This window comes from Diabrotica virgifera, chromosome 3, assembly GCF_917563875.1.
Source record: "Diabrotica virgifera virgifera chromosome 3, PGI_DIABVI_V3a".
NCBI classification, from domain to species: domain Eukaryota; kingdom Metazoa; phylum Arthropoda; class Insecta; order Coleoptera; family Chrysomelidae; genus Diabrotica; species Diabrotica virgifera.
In genome coordinates this window covers 118,024,125-118,041,235 of record NC_065445.1, presented here as the reverse complement: position 1 = coordinate 118,041,235, position 17,111 = coordinate 118,024,125, and the positions used below count along the sequence as shown (strand labels likewise).

The 17,111-nt window shown below is 38.7% G+C and overlaps 1 protein-coding gene across 1 annotated transcript; it reads left to right on the top strand.

Annotated features, from left to right (window-relative positions):
* Positions 1-10,462: 10,462 nt before the first annotated feature.
* On the top strand, positions 10,463-12,463 carry LOC126882558 (neurofilament medium polypeptide-like). Its single transcript, XM_050647527.1, has one exon. It carries the CDS (start codon positions 10,463-10,465, stop codon positions 12,461-12,463), a length of 2,001 nt encoding a protein of 666 aa, XP_050503484.1.
* The last annotated feature ends 4,648 nt before the right edge of the window (positions 12,464-17,111 follow it).

Genomic DNA, 17,111 nt, shown 5'->3' with positions numbered 1-17,111 from the left:
ATAATTTTTTGATATCTCGTCGGCAAGCATTACGTCAGATGCCCTTCGTTACTACGCAAAAATGAACATTCAGTGACATTAATGACAATTAATGTTTTACAACTTGTTACAGAGAACACCAAGAAACAGGTTTAGCAAATATTGAGGTGGAGATATCAATAAAATATTAGTTGATGAAATGATTTAAAGGACAGTTTTATTTATGAAATAATCTTAGCGAATTACACTCGATCTCTAAAATTATTATCGATTTGTTGCCCTCGTGACATTTCGACATAATTTCAATCCCCTTCGGTTCGTGAAATTAAAACTGTCAAAGTGTCACTCGGGAAACAACTCGATGATTTTAGAACTCTCGTGCAATTACTACTGATTATTTCATTCATAGGAGATTCTGACCAATAGAAAGCTACAGAAATAAAAATTAAACTGATTATTTTTTGCTGATTTTAACTTCCAATCGTATAGTAAGATATTTGATCACGTGTTTAATTCTGTCCAATCAGATTAAAATTATACTGAGAATTATCTACTGTAGAAAATTACCGATAGAATTTTTTTAAGTAGATTGTTTCTGTTTAATGGCAGTTTCCTAGTTTTGACAACTGTCACATTTAAGAAAATATCCATAATATACGTATTAAAAAATAATCTTACCAATATCACACGACAGTAAGAATAAATAAGAAAATAATGCTTCATTTTTACTCAAATTTGTTGTCATTGGGCAATAGCCACTCGAGCCCTGCGGGCTCTCGTGTCTATTGCCAGACAACAAATTTTCGAAAAACTGTCGCATTATTTTCAATTTATTCTCACTCTCTTGTGATATTATACCCGATAATTTTTGATTATTTCATTCATAGGAGATTCTGACCAATAGAAAGATACAGAAATCTAAATTAAACTGATAATTTTTGATAATTTCCCGTCGTCAAGTATATTACGTCAGATGCCCTTCGTTGCTACGAAAAAATACATTCAGTGACATTAATGACAATTAATGTTTTAAAAATTATAAAAGTGATGACTTTCAACCGTCAAAAATATTTATGACAACTGTGTGTTTAATTGTAACTAATTCGTACTTACATAAATAAATTACAATAAAATTTTGGTTTTGAACAGTTTTATTCATGAAATAATCGCAACAAATTGCACTCGATCTCTAAAATTAATATAGAATTTTAGAGCTCTTGTGCAATTACTACTGATAATTTTATGACAAATTAATCCAATTCACCCAGTCCGAAAATGCTTCCTAAAGGAGATAGAGAGAGCTCTTTTAACATGGCATCTTGTAATTAGTTTTTTTTAATATATCCAGAATGCTTCTATTCAGAAAATCGAAAACTGGTACGCCTTCTGGAAATCGAATTTCTGGTACCGGTCATAGGCGTCCGTTTTGGGTGGGCAACGGTTATTTTATCGCATAATATTTTTGTCTTTAACTTTTAAGCATTTTTTACACTGATTATTAAATTGTGAGGTATTCTAGTACAAAAAGGTACTCTTGCTTTAAGTAAGATTACGATTGTAATTTAAAAAAATTGTTGATTGTCGAACTCGCCGATTAGTTCGATCAAAGAACAATCTGACCCAAAAAAAAATAAAGGAAGGATGAAAATTTGGGAATAGGTAGTTGAAATTGTCTATTATTATATAAGAAAAAGTTTACAATTCTACAGCCCCCCATTTTACAAAAATAGAGGGGAATACCTCGTTCTCGGGGGTGAAAAATATACACTCAAAATAAGTCCGGAACTGGATAAAATAACTAATTCTAAGCAACTTTTGTTCTATAGAGTTTTTTCACTGTCAATACTTTTTGAGTTATTTGCTAGTGAATATGTTCATTTTTAACAAAGAAAAACAACTTAAGCAAATACATATATTAAGAACAATAAGAGCCGAAAGAGAGAACAACTACAGAGTGGTGTCTACAAACTAACTTGTGGTGACTGTCCGAAAACTTACATCGGTCAAACTGGCAGAACCTTTGACAAACGGATAGCAGAACACAAAAGGGCTTTCAACAATAGAAAACGGACACTTCTACATACACACTTCACCTTCTAGATCATAATCATTCTTTTAATGAAGGGTTTCAAATTCTGCATATTCAAAATAAAGGCCTTAAGCTATCTTTATTAGAATCTATGGAAATTAATAAATTAAAAAATACAGATATAATTCTGAATGACCAACTCGAGACAAACAGCTCCCTACTCCTCAACATCTTCAGTTAAAGACTTTAAAAAGGCAAACCCATAGTAAACTAAATCACTTGAGAAAGGCACTCTGTCGAAACAGCTATGCACTTCCATGGCACCTACTCAGTTGGAACGCAAAATCCTATGCTAAAACCTTACAGGGCCGTACCTTTCTATCAGAGTATATTATATTCGTTGGTTATAAGTTTCATTGGTTCAAAGTGCTCATTTTTGAAAAAATTGATTTGAAAATAAATTTTATTTTTAATTTTTAGAAAAATTCCAATTTTTTTCAAAATACCTTAAAAATTATTAGTAATACCAAATATCTAAAAGAGTAATAAAATGTACGTTTTGCTTTTCTAAATATTTTGGATTTCTTGTTTTCCTGTTAGACAAAAATTGGTTACGCTATGGCTGTTCAAATTTTACATAGGTATAAGTAAACTTTCATTCATAATACAGGCAGATGATAGTACCGTCTTAAAAGAGGTGTGTTTAGGCTAGAAAATGATGTGTCTGTGTAACGCCTGGCTCGATTCGTTTAGCTGCGACGAAGAAGGCAAAGTAGCCACGTCTGTGGCCACTATGCCCGACATAAAGTAAAATGTATTTTTATTGAAAAATAATAGTATTGTATGTTGTTTACACAACTATTGAGCATTTGAAAAAGCATAATAACGTGTTTGTTATTTGAATTCTTACGAATTAAAGCCTGGTATAGGGTTTTTACCTGCCACAGAACTATTTTAGCAAGTAATGTATCCGATTATTGTAGCTTTATTTAAGGTGAAAACACCGTGATACTTTCATATTTTAATTCTATGTAACATGTAATTCTAAAGCATTGTTTTTTTTTTCAGTTGTAGCGATGGTGGCTAAATATCAGAGGAAGAGTAAGTCATGGGACCCCGCAGCGATGCAAAGAGCAATCGATGCCGTGAAGAATGACGGAATGCCTTATCAAAGGGCTGCTAAAGCTTACAATAAGTGCGTTCGCGGGTGCCTGTCGGCGACAAATTAGCAGCAAAACGCATGCGCACTTTAAAATGATATAAATAATATCGTTAATAGATAAATATACAAGGTATATTTACCTATTATAATTTAATAATTAGTTATTAATATTAATTAAAAGTAAATATACCTTGTATATTTATCTATTAACGGTATTATTTTTATTAAGTGAGGTTAGAAATTGTCGGCGACAATTTGTCAACTGTACCCGCGAACGCACCTAATGTGTCTAGGAACACACTAAAACGTCGAGTACTAGATAAAAATCAAGACGCCACTGACAACAAGAAAATATTAGGAAATTTTCGAGCTATTTTCAACGAAGAGCAAGAATAGCAGTTGGTAAATTATCTCTTGGAGATGGAGGTGCGTTTTTTTGGAATCAATGTAGCTGACTTGCGCAGCCTTGCTTACCAACTGGCTGAACGAAATAACATCCCTCACAGTTTCAATAAAGAAACGAAATTTGCAGGAAAAGATTGGGTAACTGGGTTCAGAAAGCGCCATCCTGAGCTTGTGTTAAGAAAACCTGAGGCGACTTCAGCAGCAAGGGCGCAATCATTTAACAAAACAAATGTAAATAGGTTTTTTGACATTTTGGAGGATGTTCAAAAAAATCATTTGTATCCTCCTTATAGGGTCTACAATGTTGATGAAACTGGACTTACGACTGTTCAGTCAAAGTCTTTAAAGGTTTTTGCTCTAAAAGGGCGACGGCAAGTTGACTCTCTTACATCTGCAGAGAGAGGTGTTCTCACCACATTTGTAATTTCAATGTCAGCTGGGGGAGTTTTTATTTCTCCTTTTATCATCTTCCCTAGACAGCGGATGAAAGTGGAACTTCAACACGGCGCTCCACCTGGAACAGCTTTTGTTTGTCATCCTTCAGGGTGGATGCAAACTGAAATTTTCACACAATGGTTTGACCATTTCTTGAAGTTTGCGAAGCCATCCGAAGACGACCCAGTTTTGCTGATACTTGATGGACATTCGACCCATACAAAAAATCTAGATTTCATTGAAAGGGCTAGAGAAAATCATACAACTGTAGTTTGCATTCCTCCCCACTGTAGTCATAAGCTGCAGCCACTCGACGTTTCTTTCATGGAGCCTTTTAATACTTACTATATCTAAGCAATCGAAAGATTCATGCGTAATAATCCTGGTAGGCTAGTGACACAGTATCAGGTGTCTAAACTTCTTGGAGAGGCATTTCCACTTGCAGCTACTCCAACAATAGCGTTAAAGGGGTTTGGAAAATGTGGCATAGTTCATATAAACAGACAGAAGTTTACTGACATGTATTTGGCTGCAGTTATGACCACAGAAATCTCCGTGCAAGGTTCTACCTCTCTTCAAGAAGCTGAAAATCAAGAATTAGCTGTTGAAGACCAAGAGGAAACTTCTACTATGGTACCAGGAAAAGATATTGCAGATTTGCAACAAAATATTCCTCGACGTCAAGAGACACCACTTGAAAGTACAGAGAATCCGCCTTCTGAAGAGGTAGATTTCCGACCAGTTACCTCGGCATCCAACGCTGCAGTTCCTATGTTTTCCAATGATCACACCCAAAATGTCACTGTAGGATCCGGAGATCCAAATTATACATTCGTTTTAATCTCCCAAGCCCAAGATTCGCCAAAGCCAAGTACTTCAACGTTCCAGCCTAGCCCACTGCCTCATTGCAGTACTTCATGTGATATAAGCAGCATCTCCAAGGCCAAGAGGCACTATACTTTTGCTATAAGCCCACAGGAAATTGTTCCAATCCCTAAAGCAAATATTCTCAAACGAGAAAATAAACGAAAAAAAGGAACAGCTGCAGTTTTGACCTCAAGTCCTTTCAAGATGGAACTAGTAGCCACAAAAGCAGAAAAAGAAGAAAAGGAAAGGCCTAAGAAAATAAAGCTGGAATTGAAAAAAGGAAAACAGGTTAACAAGCGGAATGAAGGAAACAAAGAAAAAAAGTAAAGGAAAGCAGAAAATGAAATCAAAATCAGTGAAGCGTGCTTTATTTAATGACTCTGAAAGTGACGTGAGTGATACTGATACTGATTGCCTTTTCTGCGAGGACTTATATTCCAAGTCAATGGAAATGAAGGATGGATAAGGTGTTCCGACTGTTTACGATGGGCACATGAGGCTTGTGCCGGGTGTGAAGAAGAAGACAATGACTTTATTTGTGACGTTTGTAAATAAACTCTGTGTGAAACTTTTTTGTTCTAAAATACACTTTTATGTAGTATACAGATTCATTTGTATACTAGTGGCCACCTCATGGCCACTTTGCCCTAACCCGAAGGGCAAAGTGGCCATTTGGTAGGGTTTGAGTAAAAAATATATATCTAGAAAATTTACTGTGATAAAGTCAAAATAAAAATTGCCTTATGTAGCTAAGTATATAGGGTATCTTATGTTAATATATAGTTTATTTCTTATTTATTTTCTTCAAGATAAAAAAAATATTCCTTATCATGGCCACTTTGCCCACTGTTCCCCTATTAATTAATTAAATACACGTACCTTATATCAGGACGTTGAAAAATACGAAAATTTTCAATAACTTTTAAACAGGTGATCAGAACAGCTTCCACCTTCAACACATATAAGACGACTAACCAATGGAATAGTTGACGCGTGCGTCGCTGTATAGCAACACCGTACTGCGCAGTAACAAGTAGTGGCCACTATACCCACTAGGGTGGATCGATTATCGCAAAATTTTTAAAAAATTGACACATGGATTTGGAATACCCACCAAAAGTTACCTTTAGTAACGACAATAAAAAAGTATTATTACAACTTTTTGATAAAATGACATATTCTGCCCTCTACCGACCTTTGAAAATCGAAAAAAAAAATGTTGGAGTAATAATCACAAAATAAAAAAAAATTGACAAATTGAATTGGAATACCCACCAAAATTTACCTTTAGTAACGACAATAAGAAAGTATTATTAGGACTTTTGGATAAATATACATCTTCTGCCCTCTACAGGCTTTTGAAAAACGAAAAAAAAATTGGCATTATTAACAGAAGCCCGGTCCTGGCGGTCCTGGTTTGTTTAGTCTAGTCCAATCTTAGGGGTGCGGGGGTGCTGCGCCTTTGGACTTTCAGTAATGTTTATTAATTCTACCGTTTCAATGTTCACAAAATTATTTTAAACTTCCTGCCTTGGCCAAAGTTTGTGACCACTGGGCTATCGGACAGATCTGCAGTAGCTCTGGCAACGGCAGCGCTATAAGACCTTTGAATTGTTATCATTGCTAACACGAAAAATATAATAGAAAGAAACAAACTGAGAAGAGCCAGAGACCAATAAAGAAAAGGTTTTATACAAAACTTCCCCGAACTTTGAAGACCATATATTTTGACGGAAGGAAAGATAAAACTTTCGTTATCGAAAATATTGAAGGCAAGTACCACAGAAAACCCGCAATCGAAGAGCATGTTTCATTAGTTCAAGAGCCAGGCTCCATATTTTTAGTCCCTTTCTGAATCGACTCTAAGCATTTGTCGAAGTATTGTGAACTTTTTAGAGAGCTATAGGTTTAATGTAGAAGAACTAGTGGTAGTAGGATGTGACGGAACTGTGGTAAATACGGGAAGAAAAAATGGTGTAATTTCTCAAGTAGAGTTAAAGTTAGGCCGCCCTTTACAAAGATTTGACTGACAGCTTCACTCTAATGAATTGTCTTTAAGGCATCTTTTCCAAAAGCTTGACGGTCAAACTCAAGGACCAAGAGCTTTTGTAGGAACTATAGGAAATCAAATAGTGCAGATTTAATTGACTTAAGTGCCGATATTTGTTTCAAATTTGTGTCGCAATTTCTACAGGGGAATTTTCTGTCGATTTATTAAACCGAAGGCCTGTAAAGTTGAGTCATTCTCGATGGCTCCCGTTGGCGAATCGCATTCTACGTCTTTATGTTAGTACTGAAAATCCAACATCAGAATTAAAGGAACTGACCAAATTTATTGTCACGGTTTATGCTTTCAGATCAAATGCAATTCATCATGTCTGAATGGTGCAAAGCATGTTTTACAAACAATAAAGCGTAGTCGATACCTAGAGCAAAATTTGAAAAGTGTTATAGACCCTGAAATTCAAATAAATGCCTACTTTGTACATCCGGAAAAACTTCTGCTATGTATGCTGCAAAACACTCGTCCGCATATAAGAGAGCTTGCACTTCGTGCATTCTCAATGCAAAAACTAAGGCCAATAATGATTCATCTAACATCCGACCTTTTATTATTCCACAAATTAATTTTGACGCAGATGACTATGTTGATCTTATTGATTGGCAAAACAATAAAATAACTTGTCCTCCATTGCCTCAAGGTTTGAAAGTAGAGGATTTGAAAAGTATTATTTCCGGATCTCCTTTGAAAATCATTGATATCGCTGCATTTCCCTGTGACACCCAATCTGTAGAGAGAATCGTGATTCTCGTAACTGAAGCATATTCATCGGTTATTGGGTCACAAAAAAGAGACAGTTTTATCAAGGCAAAAATTTGAGTCCAAAAAAGACTCCAAACAGTAAATAATCAAAATTAAGGGGGAGGGTATGGAGTGGGTGGAAGAATAAATATGACATAGGTATTTCAAAAATATTTCAGTTGGAAATCATTTTTATAATAATATGTACTTATTACTTAACTTTTCAATTAAAATCATAAGTTCGTATTTTTTATCTTTTTTTATTTTTTCAACCCCCGGTAGAGGGCAGAAGATGAAATTTTTTTGAAAAATTGCAAATAAAGATTAGGTTTATAATACCAATTTTCAACTTTTGCGCACTATTCCAAAACAGTTTTCGAAACTTCGATTTTTCGATCCACCCTAATGCCCACTCTTCCCCTACACTCGTGATTAGTGACTGGTTCAAGCCATTTTAACTACAGCCTTTTCAAAAAGAAGCACTTTGAACCAATGAAACTTACAGATCATATAAAGAATACATAAGGAAAGTACCTTGTGAAGCGGTAACGATTAATTTTATTTGGGATGCTAATTAGGGGAGATTTTCGCGATTCTTTTTACCAAATATTTTGAGCGTAGCTCACTTTTAATGTTAGAAGTTTTTTTGAAAAACAAAAGTTAACCTTTGTTTAATCACTTTAAAAAAGTTGAAATGTTTTCCCCGAAAAGTGCTCCGTTTTTTGGTTATTTCACGTTGAAATAATCGATTTGGAATTTGACGAAAAAGAACCTACCTTTCGTTAGCTATAGCTCTGCTTCTACTGGGTCTACAGACTTCATGCATACAGCATTTTTTTCACTTTTTTATTAGCTATATTTTTGCTATTAAGTACATTTTTTTCGATGAAATACTTACTTTTTGAGTTATGTACGAAAAACCGTCCAAAACATGTTTTTCTTTGTTAAAAATGAACATATTCACTCGCAAATAACTCGAAAAGTACTGACTTAGTTGCTTAGAATTAGTCATTTTATCCCATTCCGGACTTATTTTGAATGTATATTTTTCACCCCCGAGAAGGGGTATTCCTCTCCATTTTTGTAAAATGGAGGGGATGTAGAATCGTAAACTTTTTCTTGTATAATAATAGACAGTTTCAACTACCTATTCCCAAATTTTCATCCTTCCTTTATTTTTTTGAGGTTTTCGTAAAGTTTTGTGTTCTTTGATCGAGCTATGTATATATAAACTGATGTTGGATAATCGAGTACAAATATAAAAATAAATAAGCAAAATCATTGGCTAATACTCGTAAAGTGAATGTGAATTTAGTATTTTATATTTGTACTCGATTATCCAACATCAGTTTATTTAATAATGTTATGGCTTTTCATTTCCTCAGGTAGCCTTACCTCCTTGGCAATGTTAGTTGTAGCCTTGCGACTGCGGGTCTTCTAACAATCTGACCAAAAATGGTAACCTTGCTCCTGTAGTAATCCTTTTACAAGTTAACAAACAACTTTTTTAACTTGCTACACTATACTGACGAAGCCCAAATAGGCCGAAACACCGGTGTATATAGTTTTTTTTTATTATAGGTTATTCACTACATGCAATCAATAAACAAAAAAATTATAAGCATGTTAGTTGTTTGTTCAAAGGGGTGTAAGTATAAATTTGGATTTGTCATCCAATGATAACAAAGATTCCACTAGCCTCTTAAATTATTGAACTGTGCCCTGAAAGGGTAAGTAGTTCACTGCACTGCACTGCACGACACTTCACTTCACTGCTGCTTAGAACCTATGTGGTAGCTCCAGTGGTTTGTGCCTCCTCAGTCTCCGAGTCTGCTCACTATTATCCAGCAGGTTTAGTGCAAGATTATTAGGGTGGTTTTCTAATTTTACCAAATAGCGGCTGCTGTATTCACTCACTGTCTCCTTTACTGTGGCTACTTGAAGATCGTCTCTGATTTCTCTGTTAGGTATAAACCAAGGTGCATTTGTTATCGTCCGTAGTACCTTCGACTGAAAGCGTTCCAATATCTCTATGCTCTCCCTGGGACTGTAATTCTACCTCGACGACGGTGGGAGGGCCGAGTAACCGGTCGTGGTCCCTAAAAAATTGTGAGGGGAGCACGACCGATGAAACCAAGAACAGTTCCAGCGTCCAGCGACTGTGCACCGGGTGGTCGCCGGACACCGCCGCTGGACGCTAAAAGGCGGCGCAACTGAGGCGAGCAGTTGCGACGCCTTCGCCTTCAGCAGTCGTATTTCACCCTCCAACTTCCCTGCGACTACTCTAATTCCTAAAGTTAATCTCGCCCACTCCAGCGTTGTGGCCGGGGGTCGATGGTGGAGCCCCACGCACCATGCGGGGGCTCTGCCGTCGAACTCCGATCACAAATCTCTATTCGAAATCTTTTTCGACATACCCATAACGAGTAGCCGCCATGTCTTACCCCGCCAAAGTACCTTTCCCAACACACATCCACTCCCAATCCCGCGTAACAGTGGAGGCAGCAGTTACGCGGAAATTCCAGGTAGCCTGTGAATACAGGCTGCTACTGCGTCCGGAGGCAACCGTGATAAAAAAGCCTAGAGGAGTAAACCTCAATAAAATAATCCCCACTATCACGGTGGAAGGCATCGTGCCAAAGATATGAGAGATGCGAGGGTTAGAGCATCACAAACGATCCCTTCGGGATACCTGGCGACCTCCCGAAGAACCTAGCCTTAACGTGGTAAGGGCGCACTGCCACGTCGGACGCGTAGCACGTCCCGACTCGTGGGAATTCATATGAATAAAACCAACTCAAAAAAACCTAAAGGAAAAAATAACGACGACCAAAGGCAAAAGGACAATGACGACGCATTAATTAGTAAAATTGAGAATAGGGAAGAACAGTCGCAAGACGGCACAATAGATGAAGATGAGCTGAGAAAGTTTGAAAGGGAATTGCTACAACGGCACGATCAACAGCCTAAACTAAACAGGTCGGGTGCCATAAAGCACTCGACACTTGTAGGGGAAGAAATTAATACAAGAGAAGAAGAAGAAAAAGAGGAGGAAGAGAAAGAAGAGGAAGATCCCTCGGTGAAAATCCTGGAAGCGAAAGCCTTCACAGAAAGTCACGATGAAAAAACGGAAGAAGAAAGGGGAGGAACTTGGGAAGATATAGAGGAGAGTGTTTTAACAGCCTTCTTGTTCGACGAAGAGGACAGAAGAGAAATGCAGCAAATGAAAAAAAGAAAAGGGGACAGCCTTGAGATAAATGAAAAATTCAAAAAAGAAAAACTTGAAGAAAGCAAAAAATATCCAGAAGAAACCGACAGGGAAAAGGTCCAACGGAAAATGAAACAAATACTCGATATACTTAATACAGAAGGCCCAATAGAGGACGAAAGAATAAGAATGAAAAAACTCATAGGGGAAATTAACTCTATGCAAAACAGAAAAATTAGCCCAAATCAAACAACACAAGGGGAGGAGAAAAATATAAGATGCGAACAATGTAAAATTAAGATCGAGCAAGAGAGACAAAGAAAAGAAACAGAAAAAATAATAGGAATTGTAAACAAGGGAGGAGACATAGACACCTTTAGTCAAATCCACGAGAAGAAATGGGAGGACAAGGTGTTTGAAAAAACGAAGTGGGAACATGGGGGACTGCAAGAGACAATTGAAAAAAAAGAATGCATAATAATAACTAAAAACGAAATAAAAGACGGAGGGGTAGAGGGCGTCATAAGAACGCTCAGGGAAGAAGTAGCAGAAATCATTGAGGAATGCAAAGTGGGCGACATAGAGTACATAGAAAATGTAAAGAAAAGCTCTATGGCCAACCAAAGGAGGCAGTGGTACACATATGTAACCAAAGTGGGAGAACAGGGAATGTATGAAATGGCTGTAAAGGCCATAAATATAATAAAAAAAAGGGAGAAGCCCCCGGAAACCGTTAGAGTCATCGTTAACAACGAGATAAATAAGGAAGATGTGCGAAAAGCTCTCGAATTTGTGGGGAGAAAAGAAAATATAGTATGGGAAATAGTTATCAGAGGGAAGGAGATGGATAAAGGGGAGAGGCATGAGCAGGAAGAAGCGCTCCTAATCAAAACGGGGGGGAAATCATACACTGATGTATTAAAAGAGATGAATCAGAAAATTGATATAGGGAAGATTGGCTTAAAAGTAAATAGGCTAAAAAAAACAGAAGGGGGAGACATCCTCGTAAAACTAAAGGGGAAGGGAGCAGCGGAGAAACTGAAGAAGGAGATGGACAGTAAAATAACGGGAATGAGCATGGCTGTTCGGAAGAAAGAAAATTATTTTTCCATCACGGCAATAGACCCTGGGTTTACAGAAGAACAGCTAATAAGCGCGATAACAACATATACCGGTATCCCCGAGGACGAAATAGATGTCAAAACGCTACGTATAAATAGGCATGGGGAACAGGTGGCGACCATAGCCGTACGCCCCTCAAAAGCAGAAGAGCTACGGAGGTATAGAACGATAGTAATAGGTTGGGTTATATGCCCCATAATGGAACGCCATACGCCAGTAAGGTGTTATAAGTGCCTCCATTATGGTCACAGCACCTATGAGTGCACAGGGGAGAGCAGGGTAGCATGCTGCTACAACTGCTTTAAAAACGGGCATACAGCGGTGCAGTGTAGCAGCACTGCGTACTGCTTAACTTGTAAGGAAGAGGGTCATAGAATGGACCGCATGACATGCCCAGCCTATAGGGCGTGGGTGTACGGCAGGGGAGGGGAAAGGGAACACATAAAACATTAAAAGAAACAAAAGCGAAAGGGTGAGAAGTGGTTTCCTGATGAACGGAGGTGGGTCCGTATACAGCCCACCAGTGAAACAGGAAATCACCTTTTATAGGGTAAATTTATCGATTTTAATCATACATATTTTTATTTATTTATTTAATTTATTTGAAAATTTTATCTATACACATTTTATTTATATAAATTTTATTTATATAAAATTTAATTTCACATATAATTTTAAAAATCTTAGTGTGTTGTGTATTGTCCAGTATACCATTTTAATCTTTTATTTATTTATTTACCTATTTATTCATTTTATATTTACACCTTTATTTTATTTATATTTATTGTGTTCAATATATACAAACGGATACGGGTCAACTCTCTAGGGAACTGAACCAAAAATGAACCTCAAGGATCAACCTGGTATAAGGATAATGCAGGTGAACGTGGGCCGCGCAAAACGGGCACACGATCTCGTCCACGCGAAAGCCTGCACGCTAAAAATAGACTTACTCATCGTCCCGGAACCTAACAAAAAAATAACGTCGGACGGTGGCTGGGTGCAGGATACAAACAAAAACGTGGCGGTGCTCTTCAGAAATAAAGATCTTGGCGTGCGTGGCATAGTCAGGGGCGGAAATTATATTCTCATTAAGATGAAGGATTTTTGTCTCCTGGCATGCTACATATCTCCAAACATACCCATCAGAGACTACAAACAAAAAGTAGATGAAATAATGAGCATCGCTACAAGAGAGAAGCAAATAATGATTGTCGGGGACATCAACGCAAAATCTAGGTCATGGGGCTCTCCCATGAATGATGAGAAGGGAGAGTTCTGGAATGAATGGATAGCCCAGGCTAGCCTCCATGTACTCAACAACAACAAACCCACATTCGTAAGAGGGGCTAGCAAATCACATATTGATGTAACCATTGCAACCGAAAGGCTATCCAGACGCATAAAAAATTGGGATGTCCTCGACGAACAGTTATTCACCTACCACTGTTACATAACGTACGAGGTGATGGTTAAAGGGAGGGTTCTAAGAAAACCGATAGGTCGAAGAGAGAAAATATTAAACAAAAACAGGTACCTGTCGGAGATTAAAAAAATCGACGAAGATGCAATTACAGATCTCGGCCAACTTAGGAAGACACTCGCTAATGCCGTTGAGTTGGCCACAGAAAAGACAAAAAATAACGAAAGAACCCCCTATTGGTGGACGGATGAGATAAGAGAACTACGGGAAGTGTGCCTCCGAGCTCGGAGGAATTACACAAGAAGCCAGGGCAACCCCGAGCTCAATGAGATATATAAAACAGCGAAGAGGAATCTAAACAACAAAATAAAGAAAGAGAAAAAGGAAAGGTGGCAGAATCTGATAGACGCGCTAGAAAATGACATATGGGGAGACGCATACAAAATAACAATGAAGTCTCTCAAAATGATCGCCCCATACAGACTAGACGAAGACCAGCGGCGTGAATCCGCGGAACTTCTCTTTCCTGCCAAGGAGGAGCAAGCTTTCTTGAAGATTTTCCCCACGGTAGTGGAGGAGTTTACGGAGGAAGAAATAAAAGCCGCTGGTCAGGAAATCAAATCGGGTAAAGCTCCCGGCCCCGATGGTCTGCCACCCGAGGCACTGAAGATAATAGCAACAGAGAAACCAGGTTTGATCAGAAGAGTATTTAACAATCTACTGCGGAATCAAGAGTTTCCCAGGGAATTAAAGGAAGCAAATCTGGTATTGCTACTCAAGCCTGGGAAACCCCCCGACTCGGCATCCTCCTACAGGCCGATATGCCTTCTAGACTGTCTTGGCAAGTTTTATGAAATTCTTGTGAAGAAGAGGCTGGAAGGGGTATTGGCAAGTGAGAGAGCTCTATCCAGTCAACAATTCGGATTTCGAAAAGGTCGATCAGCAGTAGACGCAGCGATCTGGATTAGAGACGCGGCACAAATAAGTAGAAAGAGGTGGGTGGTACTTGTTCTATTGGACATTAAAAATGCCTTCAACTCGGCGAACTGGGGCCTCATCATCGACAGGATTGTCGAGCTGGGGGCCCCGGATTACATGTCCAATATAATAAAGGACTACCTATCGGAAAGAAGCGTATGCATAACGAAGAAAAATAAGATGAATATGACTGCTGGAGTACCCCAAGGGTCAGTCCTGGGACCCACATTATGGAACATATTATACAATGGGGTACTAGAGGTAAATAGAACACTAGGAGTAAGGGCAATAGCATACGCAGACGACCTAGCCCTACTAATCGAGGACGACACGAATCGGGGCATCATACATAAAGTAAACACAGCAATAGAAAAAACCGCGAAATGGATAGAGAACAACGATTTAAAATTGGCAGTAGAAAAGACTGAGATAATTATCTTGAGGGGACGGCGGGATCGAAAAGACATTAATTTTCGGTTCAGAGGCTCCGAACTAAAACCCCAGAAAACAGTTAAGTATTTGGGAATAATCTTCGACGACAGAAGGTCATTCGGCCCACATATACATGAAGCATGTCGGAAAGCGGAGGCAAGGACCTCAGTCCTACAAAAATTAATGCCGAATATAGGAGGCCCTGGATCACACAAACGGGCAGTAATGCTACAATCCATTATGTCAATAATATTATACGGGGCTCCAGTATGGCATGAAGTTGTAAATAAAGCCAAATACAGAGACATGCTTCTCAGAGCACAAAGAAAACCCCTGATCAGAGTGTGCAGCGCGTACAGAACCGTATCAACCGTTGCTCTACAGGTAGTGGCCGGAGCTGTGCCGGTGCACATTCTGACAGAGGAGAGGGTACGAATGCATCGAAGGGGTAACGGAGCTATAAGTTCAGGACCAGAAGAAAGAAGAAGAAGCCTGGAAAGTTGGCAGGATCAGTGGTCAAGAGAAACAGGCAAAGCCGCCTGGACGAGGACCCTTATCCCTGATGTAGTGAGGTGGTATGAATGCAGACACAGGCGCGTTAACTATTATTTCACACAATTTTTGACGGGCCATGGATCCTTTCGGGCATATACATATCGTATAAGAAAGACTGAGGACGATCTGTGTACCGAGTGTGGAGTGGTAGATGACGCGTACCACGTGATATTCGTATGCCCTGTATATCATGCAGGGCGAACCTCGCTGCAGCTGAGGATGGGGTCCCCTCTGGGTGAGCCCCAAGAATTAATGCATAAAGCCATTATGAATGAAAAAATGTTTGACTTGATCATTGGATTTGTCACTGAAACGATGAAGCATAAGGAAGAAAGAGAGAGGAGACTCCAACAAAGATAATCTGTTTGTATTTCTTTTGAACATGTGTCGTTTTGCACCGACCGGGGTGGGCAGTCAATATACAACTCCCACTTCTGCCGGGGCAGTGTCCTTTAAAATAAAAGGATTTTTAATCCTAGTGTTAGTAAATGTTAGATGTTTTGTTTTTCATGTGTTTATATCTTATGTTGTGAGTGTATAGATGAATGGGCCACTCCTACAGGGGGTGGGGAATGAAAGTTTAGTTGTTCTCACTGGCTGTTTAGTAATTCTTTGCCAGTTTACGGTGGATGGGATGATAGCGTGGTCGCGCCTCCTCACCCATTATCATGCAGATAGGTCGGTTGCCTTACGGACCCTGGCTGGCTGCATGCGTGGATGGGGTGGCGAAACCGGGTTGTCATGACAGTCACAGAGCGCACGCAGAGAGTGCTAGATGGGGTGACGAGCAAAGCTGGTGGGTCAGAGCTATGCCCGCTAAGGTCGGTTCCTGGCCCGCCGGTTGGAGAAAGAGGAGGTGAGTTTAGTTGGTAGGCGGCTTGCTACGGTTAGGCGTAGAGAGTTGAATCCAACACACCTGGGACACCTTCCCAGAAGTCTTTAGAAGATTCTCACCTCCCAAAAAAAAAAAAAAAAAAAAAAAATATCTCTATGTTTGAGTTTGCAGCCGTACCCCATAGTTGTACACCATATGTCCATATTGGTTTTAAGTCTACTTTATACACCAATAATTTGTTTTTTAAACTAAGCCCAATAGCCAGTAGTATTTGCTGAGTTTTAAGCCAAGTTGTTTTCGTTTGTTAAAAATGTGCTTTCTCCAGGTCAGTCCTTTATCCAAGTGCATCCCTAAATACTTAACGCTGTCAGATTGAGGCAGATCTTGTCCATTTAGTGTAACAGGTGGCACTGTACCTCTGCATTTGGTAAATGTAACCTGCACTGATTTTACTTCATTGACTTTGATTCTCCAGTTTCTTGTCCAGTCCTGTATTTTCACTAGATGTTGTTGGAGAATTCTTGCGGCTATGACTGGGTCTTTGTGTTTGACCATTATCGCTTTATCATCTGCAAAGGAAGCTGTGATTGTTTGGTTGCTTACTGGAAGATCAGCTGTGTACATACGATAGAGAAGTGGACCAAGAACACTGCCCTGTGGTACCCCTGCCTTTATCAATGTGATTTCTGATGTTGTCTGTCCGTACCTTACAGTAAAATATCTTTCTTTTAGGTAGGATTCATAATAATGTACAGTGTGTGGGGGAGTGATTTTTTTAATTTAAATAGTAGTCCATTATGCCAAACCTTATCAAAAGCTTGACTCACATCTAAGAAAGCAGTCGTGCAGTAACTTTTTTGCTCAAATGCTTCATTTAT

Excerpts from the sequence above, each read along its gene's own strand:
- LOC126882558 (XM_050647527.1), top strand. The coding sequence starts at position 10,463 with ATGAATAAAACCAACTCAAAAAAACCTAAAGGAAAAAATAACGACGAC.